General features: G+C 34.6%; 1 protein-coding gene across 5 annotated transcripts in view; it reads right to left on the bottom strand.

The window, feature by feature from the left end:
* LOC105665832 (lachesin) overlaps positions 1-21,054 on the bottom strand; it is a 484,949-nt gene that overhangs the window by 171,850 nt on the left and 292,045 nt on the right. For all 5 annotated transcript variants that reach the window (XM_012309345.3, XM_012309341.3, XM_012309342.3 and 2 more), the window contains exon 3: positions 12,322-12,509. In XM_012309345.3, the coding sequence (XP_012164735.2) occupies positions 12,322-12,509 (188 nt within the window). The remainder of the gene's footprint in view (positions 1-12,321; positions 12,510-21,054) is intronic.

Raw genomic sequence — 21,054 nt, 5'->3', positions numbered from 1 at the left:
GCTGCCCATTACGCGGCTCGGATTCCGTGCCCCGTAAGGGACGAGCCTCTTCTTTTTTTACCCTTTGTTTTCCTTCTTTCTTTTAATTATTCTGTGTCTAACGACCATCGGTGATACCAGGGAAAACCCATCCAGTGACCTGGATCCCGAAGGGATTCGAAGAAATTTGATGGAAGACAAGAAGAACATAGGAGGAAGCTGCTGACCGGAAATACTTGTGGTACGATAAAGGTATAGCACACGTATTCTAGGAAAAATTTATTTCGTCCCGAATGGAATTGGATATCCTGTTTTTTGCAATAATGGTATATAAATAATTTGTAATCGTGATTCGTTGAGAAAAATTGCACGTATTGGCTAGAATATAATACAAATATACGTAATATTTGTGATAAAGTAATACGATGAAATATACGAAAATGTGAGAAAAACATGTAGAAAATGAGGTCATTGTGTTATACAAATTCAGTATTCGTTATTCTTTGAATAAATTTAATATAGTATGTGGTATTGTTTCGTTTTCGTAAATAATTCATAATTATTTAACATGAAAATCATGAATTATGAACTATTTAGATGAGATACTTAATAATTTAAAATGATCAATATTTTATATGACTCTTGTTCTGTTGGAGATATCGTCAAATAAATTTTTAATGAACTTATTTGGCACGATTTCCTTTTCTTCACTTGCATTTTGTAACTTCGTACATGCCCTGCATATGTAAATTTAGAAAATAAGTTTGGTAAACCAACTAACTAAATTTGGTTCGCTACATGGTCTACAAAAGAAATTTGCACATAAACAAATTGTATGTTTCATGAGAGTTGTATGTAATAAATTGTAAATGATGTAATAGACGTGTATAAATGAAGTTACAAACGACCAAAAGAAAGATAAGCAGTTGATTTTCATATAGAAAGATTTTTTAACATCATGAGGAAACATTTCTTACAAATATTACACTGTAATTAGTTGCTATTACGTCATAAAGTATAGTTAATTGCGGTTGTATAGCCGCGATGGCAAGCTTAAGATTTTAACACAGTAAGTATCGTACATTTGACGATTTTGACCGACTAAAGTAACTAATTAGCGCAACTCGTTTGCATTAAAGAGAATGTAGCGTAAGGCTGATCGATATACCCAAGAGCGTTGAACAATTTACAGATAAATACACGCGAGATAGATTTCTCTTTACGATTGTTATAACAGTTACTAAGATAGCACCGATAAGATATCGCACGCGAACACACGTGACCAAAAAAACTGCTAATTACAAGACACGAATAATAGAGGAGAATCAAACGCGAGAGGTAACGCTGCAATCTCTGTGCAATTGTCTTGGCGATTACGAATCGAATGATTAAGATTTGTTGAATCTAATATTAATTCTAGTAAAAGTAAGTTTAAAGTAGGAAAAGAAAAAAAGTAAGAGTAAAAAATCTTTCTCGAGCAAAAATGTCATTTTCTTTAAAGAAAAACATATCTATTTCTATATCCTATCATTTTTCTCGTAACTTTAATTAGATCGATAAAAAGAGAAATATTTACTATTACGAATGTTGTTTCTTTTCTTTTTTCTTTCAATAGTGAGCAATACGCGATAGTTTTCTGAAGACTCTTGAGATCGAAAAACTACGAATTAAGTAAAAGATAAACATTTTTCACTGTTGAAAGTACGTAATCAGGTATATAATTGATAATTTTCTACTTCAAACTTTCTATTTCTCTTATCTATATTACTTTTCTAGCAGATCAACGATATCATGCATTAAGCTTCGCATACAAATCCCTTCACGTGTAAATGAAGTTTCAAGTTGAAAATTGTCGTCAACATGTTCTACAACATTCGTTACTCTCAAATGTATCTACGTCGCATAAATCTCCACGGCGTACGATCGATTAAAATCTGTACACAACTAAACATACTCAAACATATAGTCGACTGTCCAATGGATATCATTTGAATCAAAGCAGGTGGTCGAAACTCGTGCTGCGAGTAAACGGGCGTAATCCGGAAGAGAAACGAAAGGAGAATACGAGGATGGCGTCGAAAGAAATCGAACGGTGTCGGTGTTATCGAGAATCGAAGATAAAGAAGGGAGGGAAGTGGAAAATCTTGGAAACTCACAACTTTATACGTAATAGTTCCTAGTTCTGTGGTACATCGGACTATTTCACGAAGCGACCGGTATCACGAACGTCCGATTCTCTCTCTCTTTCTCTCTCTCTCTCTCTCTCTCCTTCAATTTCACGAACGAATCTCTTCGCAAATACCTTCCGAACATTTCGCCGAACTAACTCGACCCAATTTGCCAGGACGCGATGAATTACCGATTGTTCGATCGCTAAACGAAGAGAACAATAACAAGGAACGGTGAAAATTTCACGCGACACACTCCTCATGAGAATCGTTAGCACCAATATGTGCGTCATCAATGTCGAATCAGATCCTAACACGACAGGATGCATCTATTTTATGGAACACAATAAAAGTGTATTAAGCTGTTTCACATTCGATAAGTTGAATTTCGCTCGTCTCCTGTTTGTTATATTTCGAGGGTTACAAGTGTCCTTCTAGCGAGGCTGACGATGGAATGCGTCGTTGGATATTTATGGATAATTCTATTTGTTCAGGAAATTTGTTCACTGCATTAGATAAAGGATAATCTGTCAATCTATTAATTGGTTCATTTCTTAACGAGGAATGTGTAACAATTCTATAATCACGGAATTAACCTTCCTAGAACAGAATATTTCTGGTGCTGTGAAGAAAAATTTGTTTGTCTGATAATTTTTTAAGGAGAATATAATGCATTAAAATTGGAAACAAAGAATACATTTATTACATAATTAATTTCAAAAAGGTAATGATATTTTAAAGTACGTAACATGGAACAACAAGAGTTAGAAGTTAATAAAGACAAATTAATTTACATTAGGTGGGCTTTAATTTTTGCATCTTATTATCTCATAGAAAAATGAGACGATGCACAAATAGAGAAATTAAAACGTAGCTATTTCTGTACAGGAATTGCGAACATTTTAATCAGAGATGAATGGCTATTTCAACTAATAATGTTCATTTTAATCTCGTTACGTATAATTTTATTTGCCATTTCATATGTTTCCGTTGAAATGCATAAGCAGTTCCGTTTTCAATTTTTACTGACAATTTAGCAAATGAAATTTTATATAATTAGGACAACGCAACGTATGCGTCAGTAGCAGCAAATATGTTAACAGATTAAACTTGTTAGACATATCCTCTGAGCATGCTGTTGAAACTTTATGTGAATCAGTTACATCAGTCAAATAAGAAATAACTGACAATGAAAATTAACTTATTAAACTTTGGAGATTTTTAATAATTAAAAATCAGCACCAAATCTAAAAAACCAGATACAGATAAGAGGTTTACAATAAAAAAATTTCATTGACTTTTAACAAAATAATAAATAGACTTCTAAATTTATTCGAGTCCAATCGTCTTAAAAAATGGTGTAATTTTTAAACGCGTAATAAACACGCGACGAAACAAACAAACGAGACTCGTTATTTTATGAACGTTTAAAAGCACATAAACGTGAGAGTATAATAACGTTGGAACGGTTAGGGAATCACCATATTCAATTATTCAACCAACGCCATTGTTGACTCAACGCAGAGAACGTTCATGTCTAGAGCATATTTAAAATGTTCTCCTCTAAATCTGATAAAAGCAAGTCAATAAGCGAATAGGGGCAGCGTACTACCAGGAAGAATAGTCTGAAAGCTTTTCACACACAAAAGAGTATCGCATTGCTATCAACGAATTTATTTCGAACGATGACAATTGATCAAACCTTTTATTACTGGAAATTAAACTGGAAATCATCGCTGTTTATCAAATACACATTCTCTTGCTATTGAAATTTTGAGAAATTTAACATTCTTGCGAATAGGTAGATTATGCTTGGATCTCATGATACGTACAACGATTTTTAATAACAATTTTACCCTCAGTTTCCGAAATAAGTCGATTTTAGTGTAACATAGTAAAGATCAGACGTTTGATTCGTTTGATGCAAAGAATTATTTATAACAAAAACTGTCCAAAAGAATTCATTTACAAAGGATGCTTTGCACAAGAAATTTTACACGTAACAGGAAATTCCTTTAAAAAATATCACTGTCGAAGTTCCCGTTTTAAAGAAACACGATCAAGGCTCCCTTGCACAATAATTTATCAGCTAATAATATCAGTACATTAACAAGTTAGAAGTTCTCGTTTATAATTTCATAATTGCTTTGTCGAGTAGAATAATCGGATAATTTGTAATTTATAAAATTTACTTGTAAAATTTGATTTGTTTCATCGTCAAACTTGTCACTGAAAATCTATAGTGTTCAAGTGATAAATATATCTAACGTTTAAATATGCATCTTTAATGCGTTTTTTCATTTTACTGAAAATCTTCCCTGTTAACACTTAGATAATTTACCATTTCAATTTGTCAATCGTTCATGTGGAAGATTTTCACGATGGAAATTGCAAGATTAACGCTAGATAAGATAACGAACAAACCTGCGCCTGCACTAAAGCGATCAACTAACGCAAGGGAATTTTGCCTAAGAACTGATTTCTTCCAAAATCATAAAGACAATATTGTAGACGCGTGTACATAGGTTAGATACGATAAGATATCGATGGAGAGGAGGGCAGGAAATGTTCAAGGTTCTAAAGTTGCATAAAGTTCCACCGAACGTTCACACGTCGAGGTTTCTTTCGATCGAAACTAAAATGTCTTGTTAACATATTACAATACAGCTTGTTCGCGAGTAATTACCGGCAATGAACTCCCTCGTGAAATTTTCAATTCCCTGGTACTGAATTTTATGATTTAAACGGCGGGCAACGCCATAGCTGCAGTGGATTATGTAGCAAATAATATACCATGAAAGTTTCACACTGTAATTTATTGTTCCTTTATGAATTACAAGTTTCCTTGATATATGTTATATATGTTATACGACCATTACGATAACGGAACACAATAGAAAAGAATATGATAAGCATATTTTTAACGACTTTGTTATATGAACGTGACTTGATAGGTAAATGTGAATATTTTAATATATTTAAAATTTCGAGGAAGAATTCGATAAATTCAAAGATACGAAAATGAATATAAGTCTATGATATAAATACATATGTTATAATAATTTCAATTCAGTGACAAGGATACATATTTAGTTCCAAAATCAAATGACTCATAGTATGTAATATATAATTGTTTTGTTTTGCTAACGTATGTTTCATATTCTCAGAGTACTGAATTAGAAGTTCGTTGCCTTAAAATATAGGAAATGCAACTTAACACATTTTCCTCTATGTTCTTCAATTCCATGATAAACAACAGAACTTACGTATGAAATACTAAAGATTACTTTTGAGATAAGCCAGACTGTTTCCACGAAACATTCTAACCAGCCACATATTAATATATCTAATAGACCTAATATCATCTAATCCACGACATCATAATTCAACACTAAACAGATCAAAATTCAGCTCCACGTAACGAACCTGTTTCTTGCGAACACTTATCCAACACTTAACCCAACACGCACACACACACACACAGTGAAATAAAGAGGAGAGTGCATCTAGATCACTATCGTAGATCGATGTTAATAACAGCTGGTAGAATCGAGTTGTCCGCGTAAGGAAGTCCTTCTCATCCTCCTGATTCCCCGAGGAAGGACACTGAGAATACAATAGATTCTCGTGCGCAGAAGTTCGCTTTTTCCTTTCGTTTGATCGAATGTCCGTGCCGGGAATCGGTTTTCGCATCACGTTGATGGCAGAGTCGCGTGTCTCGCCTGACAATGCCGCGAAGGCATCGCTCGTGAGCGACACCGTGGCCTGACCGTGTATAAATAGAAACGTTGGTTCGTCCGGGACTGGATACAATAGAAAATTAATGGCAGACTGACCGGCATATCGATGACGGGGCTCGTCGCGCGATTTCTCCGTGGTTCAGCGAGCACTTTTGTTTTCAACAAAACTCGCTGTAGCCGCCGCTTTTATCCGGAACCTCGCCGTGGATCATCGTTCGCGAAACTGGTATCGAGAGTGTCCGATTACACAGATACTCTTTCAACGAGTCGTTCGCTCTGTGAACTAGTATGAGGAGGTGGGACAGTTTTTCCATTGAAATTGTAGATCTTTGTAACCGCGTTGATCCGAGATCCACGGGGAAAATTGGGTCGCTTTCAACGTCAAAAAATATGTATATATTTCGAAAATTGTTTATTTGTAGGTTGAGAGGATAATGTATTGGGGCGGATAGGGGTGGACGATGTAGACTGGAAATGCTTGTATTGATATTGGTGGAATCCGAGCGAGAGATAGATATCGATTATTTTAACAACACCGTGTATTTAGTCAATGTATTTACAAACGGGAATTTTCAGCAATGTTCCAGTTTTGCATGACAGAGAGCGGGAGAGAAGAGCGAGATAAGCGAATCGAAGAATTGATAAATAAATTTCGAATTTAAATATATTGTTTGCGTATTTAATACGTATTCGTATTTGTCAAATAGGGAGAAATGTTATTTTTAAGAAGGAAATTTCGCACGATTAATCGTATACGATTGCGAGTGCACGATATCAAGGTTCGATGATATCGTATTTAAAATTAATCTGAAATTATATTGATATCGAAATCAATGAATTTCGAATTAAATAATACGAACGCATCACTTAATTTATTTAAAGCAGGCTGCAATATTGCATCATAAAAGATAGGTTTTGATTAACAAGAAAGAGATTGTGAATTATCTTGGAATAAAAGAACTTCTTATCATCGATATAGAGATACATTTCTTCAAAGCTTATCATAAGTAACGCTGAAAATAATTCACTATGATATAGTATTTTTCTTTTCATTTCACAATTTCTTCATCGTTGTCGCTAAAATCTTCGCAGGGTGAGAATCACGAGCTGCGGCATCGACCAAAATCAGTCTCTCGCATTCCAATGGATCATGAACCCGACCCGACGATCAGCAAGATACGAGCCTTAATCGGCCTTACATTAATTCGACATCAAAGCGTTCGACGAGGGCCGCCAAGAGCTGCATCTCTACAGGGACAGACTGAGAAAGACTCATAAACCAAGCGTAGAACAGACAGAAAGCCATAACCTCCAGGCCAAAATGGCGAACTAGAGAACAGTGTTACGTAAGAAAGTGAAATCCTTTGTGCCACTAAGGAAACCCGTAATGAACATGCAAGGGCCACAAGGGTTTCGAATGAAATTTCATCGGGTGCGATTTACCTCGGCCGCAAAGGTGGCCACCGTACCTTTGCTAATCCTGCAATTTCTGCGGCGGACGCTAACATGATTTTCGAACGACGACCGCATCATCGAGGAAACGCGCAAAGAGACTCTTTCGGCTGTTTGAAAATCGAGCGTGTGCCGTTTGTTCCTTTGATTTCGCAGTCCAAGCAGCTAGACTGTACGAGAACGCGGGCGGATTTCGAATCACGAGGGGTGTCGTGCACCGCAATACTGTCCGCGACGAATCTATCCGCTTGTGAATTGGAACGCGCACCTGTGAAGATACTGAATACCGGTCTGAATGACGGATTATGTGGCGAAATAGGGATGTTTGGATGATAGATTGGCTGTTTAGTGAATATATGTTACGTACATGAATATTGGAGGACTATGTCAATGAAACGAGATAAGATAAAGCTGCATTGGTTGTTAAATGTTTTCTTGCATATGAAAACTGGAAATATTGTCAAATATATAGTTATATAAGAATATGTAGAAAGAAGAGTATATATTTAGTTTCTTATAAGCGTTTTAAGAAACTTCATATTTAAGAAATTTGTTTAGTCTGGTAGAGTGAATACGTTGTAGCGATGTATAATTTTAGGAATATTTTTTTATGGACTGTTTTGTTGGCTTTGATATGATCACATCAGATATTTATAAATAAAATATAACAATACAAACATCGAACGGATAGGAGAGCTTTTGTGCAAAGTAACATTTTAATTAGCGAGGACTGTGTAGTGCGCGAGGGAAAATAAAATATAGAGACCATGCATGTGTACGTGTATGTATTTACGTTTAATTTGAAGAAATGTATGCACAGTAATACGTATTTTTAATACGACAGATTAATTAGAGCATATTTTCCATATCAAATATATATGTTATATTATTACGCGTATTGTACTATTCTACGATACTACCAATGTATCACGTGTTCGAAACTTTTATAATCATACTTTCCTGTCACTATGCTGTATCAGAATTCTTAAAGGAACCATTATAAACAAATCTATATTAAACGCTTTATCGTAACGAAAATACTATCGTATGAAGATACTTCTCGTGACAATAATCATTTTTTAAAATTATGTAAATTCAAATTTCTTACATAAATCTTTCATGGGGCAAATCAGCAGACATGTTAGAGTAAGATAAGGAATTATATCATTTTATCATAAATAATGAAACGGATAACAAACTTGTAATTTAAAACACGTAACTATTTGAACGAATAATATTGTTGTACTAGACGATATTATCGATGCGCGCAGTTAATAATCAGTGTGTTGCTTAAAGTGCACTAATTTTAAAAGCGATAGGGGAAATTCAATATTAAAGTAGATGGAATTAATGACATATCGTCGAGAATGCTATAAATTTTGGAATTTTTCGAACTGCACTTTCTGCGAATTCGTTCGACGCACTGACACGGGTCGAATTTCAACTCTTCCAAAGTTTTAATGGATGATCGTGTAAACATGATCTCCAAATCAAATACTCGAACTCGGTTGTAATTACTGGAGTGTACTTTGCGGAATAAACTTGGTTGCGCCGTTGGTGAGCATCGATGAACTCCGACCGCAGAAATTTTACATGGGGAACAAGCTTCCGGCTAATTTCGTCTCCAAGAAATTGATTTGCTCGTCTGATAATCAATTTCAAGGCAGAGATGCTAATAAACATCATCGTTATACAGAAACTTTTTATCCGTAAAAGCTATTTTACAATAATATCAAGAAAATTCCAATAACGAAAAAAAAAAACATTTGAAAAATCCAATCTTTATAAAACGTAAAATCAGTGACTTAGAAATTCGATAAAACTCCAATTTATTCTTTTAATTTAGCAATAACCGAAGCAACAGCTCACCCGGTCAAAGATTCACCCCGGGAGCTTTTCGTAATCGTTTTGCATCTCCTATTTCAACTATATCCCATTACACAACGAAGCTTCAGCTTCTGTCGTTCGTTTATCGTCCAGTTATTTCGCCTGTTAATTATCGCAGGAAAGAAGAAAAGTTAGAAACGTTTGGTTCGACTGTTAGTGGCTCGTGTCGAGCTGCTAGAACGCGCGCGCGCAATCGTATAATTACTCGAGTCAATTTCCCGCAGGCTTGCAAAGCACTGTGTCGGCCGATCGTACGCGGCGTCATTAAAATTTCGCGAGCAGCCCTCCGCGGTTAGAAACTGACTGTATCTCCGACACGAATTTCGAGGTAACGTTCTGTTCGAGAGCGGAACGCAAATCGAAACTAGGTTATGTTATACATATGAATGAACCGGACATAGTTACGCTGCTTTTTACCAAGCAAACATCGAATTTTCGAACAGCGGCCGCTCTTTTCGATACACCGATTAATTGGCATTGCGTCGCCTTGAAAGATTTCTCTGATTACACTCGATTCTTTTCTCGCGTTTGTCCTCGCGATACGTATGTAAATTTAATTTTCTTCAGTCCGCTGAAATGGAATTTATGGGCATGTTTTTTGCTATTTAAGCATTTGGAACTTCATACTAGTGTACGTCAGCTGCACGACTATGTTACAATGTCTACAATGTTTTATGGCGGCTAGAAAGAGTATCGGACACAAAAGTATCGTATTTATGTTAGTACTCGCGTATTAATTGGTTAGATCCAAGTATATTAAATCTCGCATGGTTTAATAGTAGCTTCGTATAAAAGTTTCATTCTATGAAAATAAAATCTGATGAAGAAACGTTTCATTAGAAAAGAAGGGTATGCGACAATATTTTGTGTAAGCATAATATTTAAATTCTGTTATATATTCTGAATAGCAGATCTGACTCTGAATTTTGAAATTGTACTTTTTCAAAAATCTGTAAATATACGGAGATGCCGCCATATGGTTGCTGCGTTCGATTAACAAAACATAGTCAATCCCCTGTATTATTCACGAACTTGTTTGTTTAATTTTCTTTGTTATAAAATTCCAAATTTTAACCAAAAGCATCACTGCAACACGATAACCTATTAAGCTTTCGAATATTTAGCTCATATCAGAATATTCTATGAGCGATTTGTGACGCTTAAAATAATTAATTTGCATATTGGATATTCAAGTAGTGTGACACATTACGGTACGTTAAATGGATATATTACACGGTACATATTTAAGGACGAATACATTTTTAATTCGTCGTATGTGATTACTATGATATCAGACTTTTGAATTTTTGATAATTTTACCGAGCACGGATTAATCAACATTATCTAACTAAGCTATTTCTTAAGTATCATTCGTAAAAGAACTCCACAGCGAAATAAGATAATTCATTTCGATTAAAACGATTCTTGATATTTATCGGTAAATAAACATTCTACATATACCGGGTGGGGCAGTCACATTTTGTTCAATAGCAGGGTGGATAGGTCGACGGCGGCCAAGTGCACTTCCGATGCATCCTTTGCAGTTTGCTACAGACAGGTGACGATCCATTGTGCCGCTAAAATATTGACACTCGATATTTTCCTGTACTCAGCATGGAGTAAAAAACGTTTACATGTAAGCCCATCTTCGTGATGGAGGTCCATGCTTTTTGCTTCTACTATCTCCGTTGGTTTCGTCGATATTAATTTTACCTCTTAAGAATTATTTTAATTTCCGAACGTGCCCTGCCCGCCGTTTATCGTTGTCCAGTGCTTTTAAGCTGTCCTCCAGTTTATCGACAAACTGCCATCCAATTTTCTTACAAAATGTTATTTCCTCGATAACAATACGTTAGAAGAATTCTAAACTGATGTAACCACTCTCATGATATACAGTTCGAATTTGCATTGAAAAATATATTTATACTGGAAGAAACTTTAGTTATAATTGACTTCTTATACGGTTACGAGATACCAAATTTAATACGACACGATCTGATTACAGATAATGCGAAATCGGATAGTTAAACTCGTAAAAGTTAATGTCACGATTCCGTTTTATCGTATCCTGAGATTAATTTTCGTGTATTATATATTTTGCCTGAATGTTAATGCAAGAATATATAAAAAAAAAAAAAGAAAATTAATGCGCTTTATACGTTTGAGATCGTGTTCAAAACCTGAGTTCCCTTTCAGAAATTCACAGCTCAAGTATCGATCACTCTATTCAAGTTACTACCTATACATCTACGTACGTACATGCTGTTACTCGTATCAATTACATTGGAATTGCAGTTGAAATTCGTTCCACTTTTTATTCGAAATGTTGAACACGAAACGTTGAATCGATATCGCGTTATCCTTGACTGCAGTTTTTTCTCGGTTATGGCGAATGTATAGGAAAACGTGTTGTACAGAAGGCGATCTTTTTTTTCTGAATATCTGGCCAGTTGTCAGAGTAATATATAGTAAGTGTCGAGCATAAAGGAGTAAGTCTGAATAATTAGTAAAGGGCGTGGCCTGTTCAGCTGCAATATGAATCAAGAGTCCTTAATCTTTCTCACCGTTGACCCAGATTAAGCTCAAAGCGTCACCATCGATTCAATCGATCCCTAACGATTACAAATATTTGGCATCTGACTTTTATCTTGAGCAACATTATAAGCAATATTTTAAATGATATTTGTGTAATTACATCGCAGTGATAAGTCAAGTAATTTACGAAAGGAAATTATGGATAACATTCGATGAAGAATTCATTATTTGATATCTTGAAACTCTAATGATTTGTTTGCAATTAATTGCGAAAGATATATCTCTGCACGTCAGATATAACTATTTCAAGCAATATAATTAGAATAATTTAAAATAATTAATGGGCAAATAATAAGGATAACAGGGACCTTTAACGTATATTTGAAATTAAAATTTTACGAAATTAAGATTTCCCATTTTTGTTAACTTCCCGATATATAGATATAGATAAAGATTGATCGATTCTGGACCGTTCAGATAATCTCCGCTTTTATATTTCATATTTCGAAACGTCATATTTCAACGCGAATTTCTGGCATTACATTCGATTGTTCACTTACCGTTTTGTTTCCCAAGTTCTTCACGCGGCAATTCAAGTACGTAGTTTTGCCCAGTATGGTGGTCACGTTCTTCGAATTCGATATATCGAAGTATGGACCAGATTGTGTACTGCTGTCATCCAGGCTGTTCTGATGAACGTTGCTATTCTTTCCGCTGCTTCCGTGTAGCATACTGTAGCAGTGCACTCCTGCAAATCAATGCAACGGCGATTAAATCTCATTGAAAGTGGCAACTTGCTCGTTATCGCTTTTCCAACTGAGTCCAGCAAAGGAACAGCGCAGCTCCGTTCGTTAACGTTCGCGAATAATGAAAAGATCCATCGCTAGGGTCTCCCTCTCGGCGATTGTACCGACAAGAAACGAAGCTATCGCCACGAAAACGGACTACGAGTTTCCCAATTATAATCGTCGACATGCGATCTACCGTGCGAACAAATTGAAAGAAAAATGCACCGTCTGCGACGTAAATTGTCCTCGCTGTTCAACAGAATTAGCATTTTTACTTTCGTATTTATGCACATTTTATTAAATTTAATATTTAAAAACATGCAAACTTGATTACGAAGATTTGTGTCGCTTGAAATAAGGTAACAAATAAGAAATATTCAAATTCAGATAATTGTTATAATATTTAATGGATTAAATGAATTTCTATACAACTCTATTTCCCTAGTTGCGTTGCTAAAAATATACAATTGCACAAAAATCAATAGTCCGGTAATGAGCATCGCGCGTGTATGAATAATAACTTGCGATTAATTGTATTTCAAATAAGATGCAAACGAGTTGAAGTTCTGCGTTGGTAACGTATTGACTTTTCCAAGCGATCTGGCTTGCGTATTCGATTAAAACGTCAGTCAAACAGGAACGACAGCTTGCAGTTCAGGTGATAAATGTCTATGTTTTTATCTGTGTAGCGTGGCATAGTTCGCGGCGTGAACTCTCCAAGCGAATCTGTTCAACTGGTCGTTGTATAGGATGACAAAGCCCTTTGCTCGCTGTGATACTTGTCACAATCGTTCGCATCGCCTATTGTTTCGTTGTTGGGAACCATCGCGACGTGCACTCGATTCGAGTGTCCTGTTTATCGAACGAATTCGGCGATGAATTTCTTAATGTACACCGATGGAAAGATAAATTGTATCGATAACAGAGACGACTTGTGCGTTATTGGATCGCGTGCGTCAGCGTAAATTTCACCGTTGATACAGTAGCGGCATCGCGATCGGTCGTGCCGCGTACTTGCACGTCGAGACGACTAGCTGACAGCGTCATAAACGAGGAAATGTCCGTTTTCAAAATTTATGGAGGTTCTTGTGCCGTTAACACGTGTCACAGAGGATATTTGAAATGATCCTTGCCCTGAATTTTTCATGATCTAGAAAGGAAAAGTACTTTGCTACATGACGATCTCTTTCAGTTTCCATTCTCGTTTTCCAATCTTCCTTCAAGACATCATTCTCGAAGCTTCTATCAGCTGATGCTCCGAATCAATCGTTCCCATGATCGAGATTCATTGTACGTAGTTTTGCATATTAACTGTGTTAATTATTGGAAAATAGTATATTTGCAGCTGCGAGTAAATTTGTTTGTTAAAGTGAAATTGCCAACGAATTTTTGCACTACTTCAAATAAGCTAAAATATGAATTGGAATAAATTAAAAAATAAATCAGAAAATAATATTAAAACAATACTAAATGTGTTACATAAGTAACAGACATATAAATATAACATCTGTCGTCGTCAATACAATAGCGATATATTCTTGATACAACAAACCATAAATAAATAAAGAAAATAAATCGACATACGTATTTGATTTGCTAAGCGACTTTCTTAAAGAGTAAGCTGAACGAATATATTAACGAACGAATTGATAATCTCAACATTTAAATAAGTGAATTCCTCATTTGCTTCAACTTTCTTAATTGTAATCGCATTGGAAACTTTGTATAAAGGGTAAATTACATTCCATTCAACCACATAACAAAGAGTACTGAAATGGCAGCCATACGTCGAATCGAACAACCGTCGATTTACTCATTTATTTTCTTTGGCGATTCTTAATCTGGAAACGTCAGTGAAAGATTCCTGGTAAAACGGTCCGTAAGTGTTTCCGAGTTCGACCAAGGGATACAGTTTCAAACTGTTCGCCACTTTTGGCGAGTTGCAGAGCAAACTTCTGGAATGAACTTTAATGCAGTATACCAAACTCTCTCGATAGAAAAAGGAGAATCGTTGATTTCACCGCTGCCCTGAACAATTACCAAACTTGTTTATTATTTTAACGCGAAGCATCTTCTCTCATTTCTCGACGATTTCCACAAAATTCCCCAGAAACGCTTGTGTTCCCTGCACACGTCAACATATGTTGAGTGGCAGAATTATTCGGATAATTGTAATGTATGGCAAAAATATGTGAAACAATAAGTTAAGAGAGAAATGAAATTTTAATATTTTTTAATTTACAGATATTTAGAATAACTCGCATAAATATTTGGAGTTTTCGTGAAATTCGAGCATTATCTATTTTTTTTCTTTTTACTATTCTTTATTTAGGAAAAGTATGTGCATTAAATAAATGAAATGTATTATACGTTTCTAACAACTACAATATTTTAAAATTTTTATAAAATAGTGAATTAATTAACCATTATGAATAAATTTATTTTATATTTTCAGTTTATTCTTTTTTTATTGTAAATATATTTTATAACAGTAATATTGCACATAGTATGCTATGTTAAATATTGATACAAGTTACTGTAATTAAAAGTTAGAGGTAACAAAATTATGAAACAAGCTTGAAAAATCGTGCTTTACAATTACGCAAGAACAACCTATATTTTCTTTGTGTATTTATTTCTATATGTTTCCATATCACAAAATCAATGACATATCTTACAAATGTAATTATTTTGCTAAAATTAATATCTGAAAGGATACTCTTTTCGTTTCATAACTTAGGCCAATCTTTCAAACTAATTTTTTGATTTTGTGATGTGTAAATATGTAGGAATATATCATATATATATATATATCATAACTCGTTATATCTAATTACACAGTCCAACTTTTTGATTTTGTTATCCCAAATTTTTAACTGTAAATTTCTAAATAAGAGATATTGAAACATTCTTTCCACTGGCTTATTATATCAAGAATTTTTGTTATATAATCGACAATGAGAATAAGTTTGACTTATTATACATATCGACCAGAAAGTATTGAGTTTCTCAAATATTACTTTTCTCTCATTTCTCTCCAAGGCACAAATTAATATCATCTTTAATCTACAAAATACTTGATCTTCTTAAAAATATCAAATACTACGTCTGTTTATCACGCTTCGTTTAACATTGTTCGATTAACGTAATAATTTCAGAAACGCGCAAAACGCTGAAACGGAGTGGTGGAAATTGTTTGAACAACAATTATTGCTTATGCCCGACTAATGAATATACATATATAAGATCCCGCTAATGGACTTATAATTTATTGAATTCTAAGATTTATCGAAGACTATACAGATGGAAAGCGAGTATTGTATTGCTTCGAGATGAAAAGACATAATTTCCACGAAGTGGCTATTGCCGTGTTTCAAAAGAGCAACGCAAGAACAGAGAAATTAATTTACTCGTATAATTGTTCGGATGCAAGGTGCCGTAATGAAAGGTGGAATTTAAATGACACTTCTTACATTACGAGTTTAAACGTTGCCCCGGATATTCGAACGTTGTTGTTCTTTGCGTGCAATGTTCTCTTAATAATAATTTTTATTCTTGACCACTCACAACGGCTATGCTTTTAGCAGTAAACAATATTAATTAAAAGCAGCTGTGCATACAGAGAACAAATTATAAAGAGTAAAAGATCTAGTTAAACACATCCTTTTATCTTGATGCATGAAATAATTACCAAAAACAACTAGGTGAAATTATCAAGACACGAAAATGTAAAATAACTTTAAAAATGTTAAAATGTAGAATAGAGGAAGCTAACAATCTGTTAGGTAGATTAATTAGAATTATATGTTTGCACAGCCATTTAATGCCAGATGAAAGCCGCAAATAGAACTAGACAACCATGCAGCATAAGTATAACACCATTAATGGGATAAATATAATGCGATAATAAGATGAAAAAAGGTTGTAATAAATCTAACAAGCTGTAAAAAAATGTTAACCCGCGAAACTTAAATATTTTCAAAAAATTAACACTAAGCATGATCTATTACATTATTAGCGCATTATTTCTATTGTTTTGTTAAGTACAGTTTATTCGTTCTGTTCTATATATAATGAGTTAAGATCTGCTTGCAAACCAATATTTTTACAATACTCTTTCTTCACGGAAACCTGAAATTCTTACTCGATCGAAGTAATTTCCTCGTTAGCTGCGCTGTTTCTCATCTTGTTAAATCTAAAGTACACAGTATTTTGATTTTTACGAGATATGACATGAGACGATCCTGCGGATATTTATGCAAATTTTATAAACACAAGTGAAAAGATAGAACTAAGTAGAAATTTGTTTTGCCTATTAAATGCCTATTAAATTAAATTATTTGCTTATTACGATCAACACGATGTTTCCAACACTTTATATATTTTTTCACACACGTTATGTATTTTCTGTACATCTTTGTATCTTCATATTTTCTAATTATATTAAACGTCGATAGTGTCTGGCAATATACAACCAGATTAATTACGCTACGCAAAGTTCAATATTAAACTTCAACATACTGAAGCTTCGCTGATTCCAAGAAATCTATTTTGTCCTATAAAACGAATAGCTCCGTGCATAAACTGATGATTCATCATCTACCTAACCATCCATCACAATATAATTGAAAGAGAAGCAATTTCGTTAACAACTTATTCATAGAATTCTCGACGTTCTGTTTGCATGCGATACTAATTAGAAGTACTAAGAGGCAGAAGTACGATTTCGAAGTGGACTATGTTTTCGCAAATAGCAGATAGAGTTGTCGTGTCGCGTTGAAAGATCGAAACGCAGACGTAATTGGCTTGTTATCACTTTGGCAGACGTTCTAACCGCACGATTCGTTTTCTACGGGTTTCGCCGCTAATTACAGCGCACTGCCGAGAACAGGCGACTACATAATCGAATTTTGCTGCTCTTAATTGCAACACGATTACACGAGCGGACGGTTCGCGTAAATATTGAATTTAGTCACATGCTTGCTCGCCTAATCCACCTCAGCACAGATTTCTTCTTCGAGTTGTATCTCGACTTTAGAGATGCCAATGAAAAGTAATTGCTATGCAAATGAAGTATCAGTAGGTCTATTCGATGGTGTTAGGGAAGTTCTTTCTTTCTTATCGCATTTGGATGGTGAAATTGTTTGCTTCGTTCTAAATTTATACGTTTTCCTTCCAAGATATTGCTACCATGGCGTTAAGGAAAAAAACCGTACAATATCTTACGGACGCCATCTTTATCATTTGCTAACTATATTTGTATGTTTGCTTCTCTTTCTAGAAAATTTACTGCTATCTGTGTACTACTGGCGTTGATACTGTTATTGATACTGTTGTAATTATTTGCTAACAGTATTTGAGCAAGAAAACCGTGTATGCGTTGAATTCTCGCCACATATAGCTTGAAAACAGACCGTATTTCAAGAATTTATAACATATAAATTTTTCATTTCGGATATGTAACGGACATGAAATGAAATTTTTATACTCGAAAGTGTGCCACATTAAACTTTTAAACTTCGTATCGTGCGTATTTAAAATTTCGTGCTGAAAAAATTGGAGTTTTTTAATTTTCCTAGTATCTAACACGCGATACGTTCGTGTATTTCATAAACGTCATAAATTACAAATTCGATGGAGAAATGTAATTATTTTCAAATATTAGTAAATAATGGTCCGAATTAATAGAGGAGAATTTGACGTTCCTCTTTTGAAGGAGAAGGAGAAACGAGCGAAAAAAAAGAGAAGGATCCTTGATGTGCGTTGTCGTATAAAAAATTTTAAGAGAGTTGAAGTCGTGAGCAACCCTTCAGGCGTTTGAAGAATGACGATCTTTTAAGAGAGGAGGAAGTTTTCGATTCCGAGCAGCCCTTTATGCACCCGTTTCTTCGCGACTAACGTTCACGGAAGTTGAATTGCTTCGAGAAAAGCGCGTTCGACGTTTCCCGTGACTTCTCGTCTTTTTAATGACGCGCCTTTCTTGACAATCCCCCGTATAGCGCATTGTACAAAACTTCGAGCGCCATTCTGAAAGTAATACGATTTCGAGCTGTACTCGATACGAACTGCGTACAAACAAGATCGAGCCGATTTCGTTTCATTGATCGAGCAAGGTGACAAAATGCGGTGAAGCTTTCGAAATACATCTTCAAAGACGTACATGAAAGTTGGTGAAATTTGTATTTCCCTTTTACAAAAGTACTTATATTTTTAGAATTTCTGTTTGCTTCTTCATAAAGACATTTCTTCGACGAGAAAGTTGCTCTTTGCTTTTCTCCATATGTAGTAGTTTCAAGTTGAATTTATTATAAAAAAAAAAAAAATAGTGATTTTTCTAAATTCTCCGATGTTTGCTTATAATTTTTATGAATTCTCAATAATCTCTTCCTTTTTTGGGTCTAGCTTGCGATCTAGTTACGATTTGAATATTTTTATTCCTTCAGAAGGAATGATTTGTAAGAATTATTGTCCGTTGACGCTATAAGCACTGATTTTTCATATGTATTGAATGTATCGTTCATAGTTGACTAGAATCAAGACAATGTGATGAAAATAAATCGATTTTGCTTCTGATTTTAAACGCTTCGGTAGTTCTAGTGTTAAACGTGATCCATGAGGGTTTTAATTAAAATTTAATTGAAATTTGAAACTTCAATGTTCGAAGTTACCAAATCGATTGAATCGATTAGACCTATTTTATAGACTTCTTTGATACTTAGTACTATTTCGTTGTATATCTCCAAAGTAGAATCTCCAAAGTTCCGTGCGCAAGTTCATCGCAAATCTTGGTCATTACAAGTTTCGTGGCATAGTCGTAAAAGATAAGACACACAAAACGGCCCTCAAAAATAATTATCTGCTCTGTCGTTAAGGATACGAAATGACATTGAGGAGGAAAGTTCAGTCGTTTCATAGATAAATGAAGTGTAAAGATAATCCCGCCTAAAGCGATTTTCTCGAACGATCGAGCTTTTCCATGTTCCTAGGGTCATAGTCACAAACATGAATGTTTCCATTTTACTATTTAGTTTTCTTCTACCTTTGAAAAAATCGATACAGAAATATATACTATAATCGGTAGACTGTGAATATTTATGCAAAATTACGATAAATCTTCCTTTTACTTAGTAATTACCATAACAAATATTTTACTTTCAATATTATTTTATAGACTTACTTATGTTACCGAATAGGCTGCGAATGGATACATATTTATATTTTTGTCAACGCTCAATGTAACGAGTTACAGATATTTCCTACACTTTCGATATTTTCTATATTTTTTACATGATTTATTGTTAAATTTATTCCAAACCTTGTTGAAAAACAAATTCAATTTATATTCCAAACATAAACCGTGAATTGTTAATAAATAAGTATTGTTATTATAGAATTAAGTAACAATATAAAATATTATAAATAATAAATTACCCAACTGCAAACTTAATTTTATCTCGATTTCCACTCGTTTATACACCACGCGTCCTGGCGACGAATTTTGACCTCAATACCAACCGACCATAAAGTTTCGCGCTGCTTTTTATAACGTGAGCGATCGCTTTTGCTGTAACTTTGTTTCTCGCACTAAAATTACGATTACTATTCGAAATTCACTTTAAAGCGAAACGCACGGATGAAACGTCCGTATTTCCATTCCACGAAAGCGTTATTTTTCGTGATAAAGATTTCGCATTGAATCAGTGGTCGAACGAATGATTGAAGCTAGAATAGCCGACTGGACCGATTCACGGATGGCCACAATGGGCTTGGATTAATTTAATTATGGATCAACTCTATTGGGAGCGTTGCATTGCTATGTAACCAGCCTTTCATCCGCGGAAAGCTCGCCTGACCTTTCTCGACTGATCGACTAGAACGCTTTGTTCTTTGTCATGATGTTTCTTTTGACATACGTCGTCGCGGAGAAACGAAATTATAATTCAAAGATTGGGAACAAAAGTGAATAAAAGCGTCTTGTGCAAATGTAAGAACGTGTTTCGTTATGAAACAATACGAATATGAAATGTTATCAAACTCATGATTCATCTATTATTGAATTCATTGGAAATTTTGAAAACTGATACGCCCAGTAACATACAATACTATTGTAAATTCTATCAGTGCATGATATGATGAAGAATTAAAAATGACTAACAAAATAGAGGTTGCGATAATCCTGTGAAATATCTAATTCCAAGATAGATGACTTAGAAACATGGGAAAATATATCTGTTACAAAAATTATTAATACTTTTTCGTACGCTTAGTTAGCAATTTCAAATTTTCCAAGTATCGTCGTTCAGTTAAGTTAAATAAAAGAAACAATTTGCTAAACACCGAAAGTTGCCTCAACGATTTCACGACCAAACAAATCGACAATACGCTCGGGCAGAGGAGCTACACAGGCCGAATTCCCAGGGAACTGAAAAGTCACAAACTCGACTTCCAAACCTGAACGACCGTTCGATATGTAAAACTCCTCTCTTCAAGCATTTTGTTGCCTCG

This window comes from Bombus terrestris, chromosome 6 (assembly GCF_910591885.1).
Source record: "Bombus terrestris chromosome 6, iyBomTerr1.2, whole genome shotgun sequence".
In the NCBI taxonomy this organism is placed as follows: Eukaryota; Metazoa; Arthropoda; class Insecta; order Hymenoptera; family Apidae; genus Bombus; species Bombus terrestris.
This window is presented reverse-complemented; position numbering and strand designations above follow the sequence as displayed.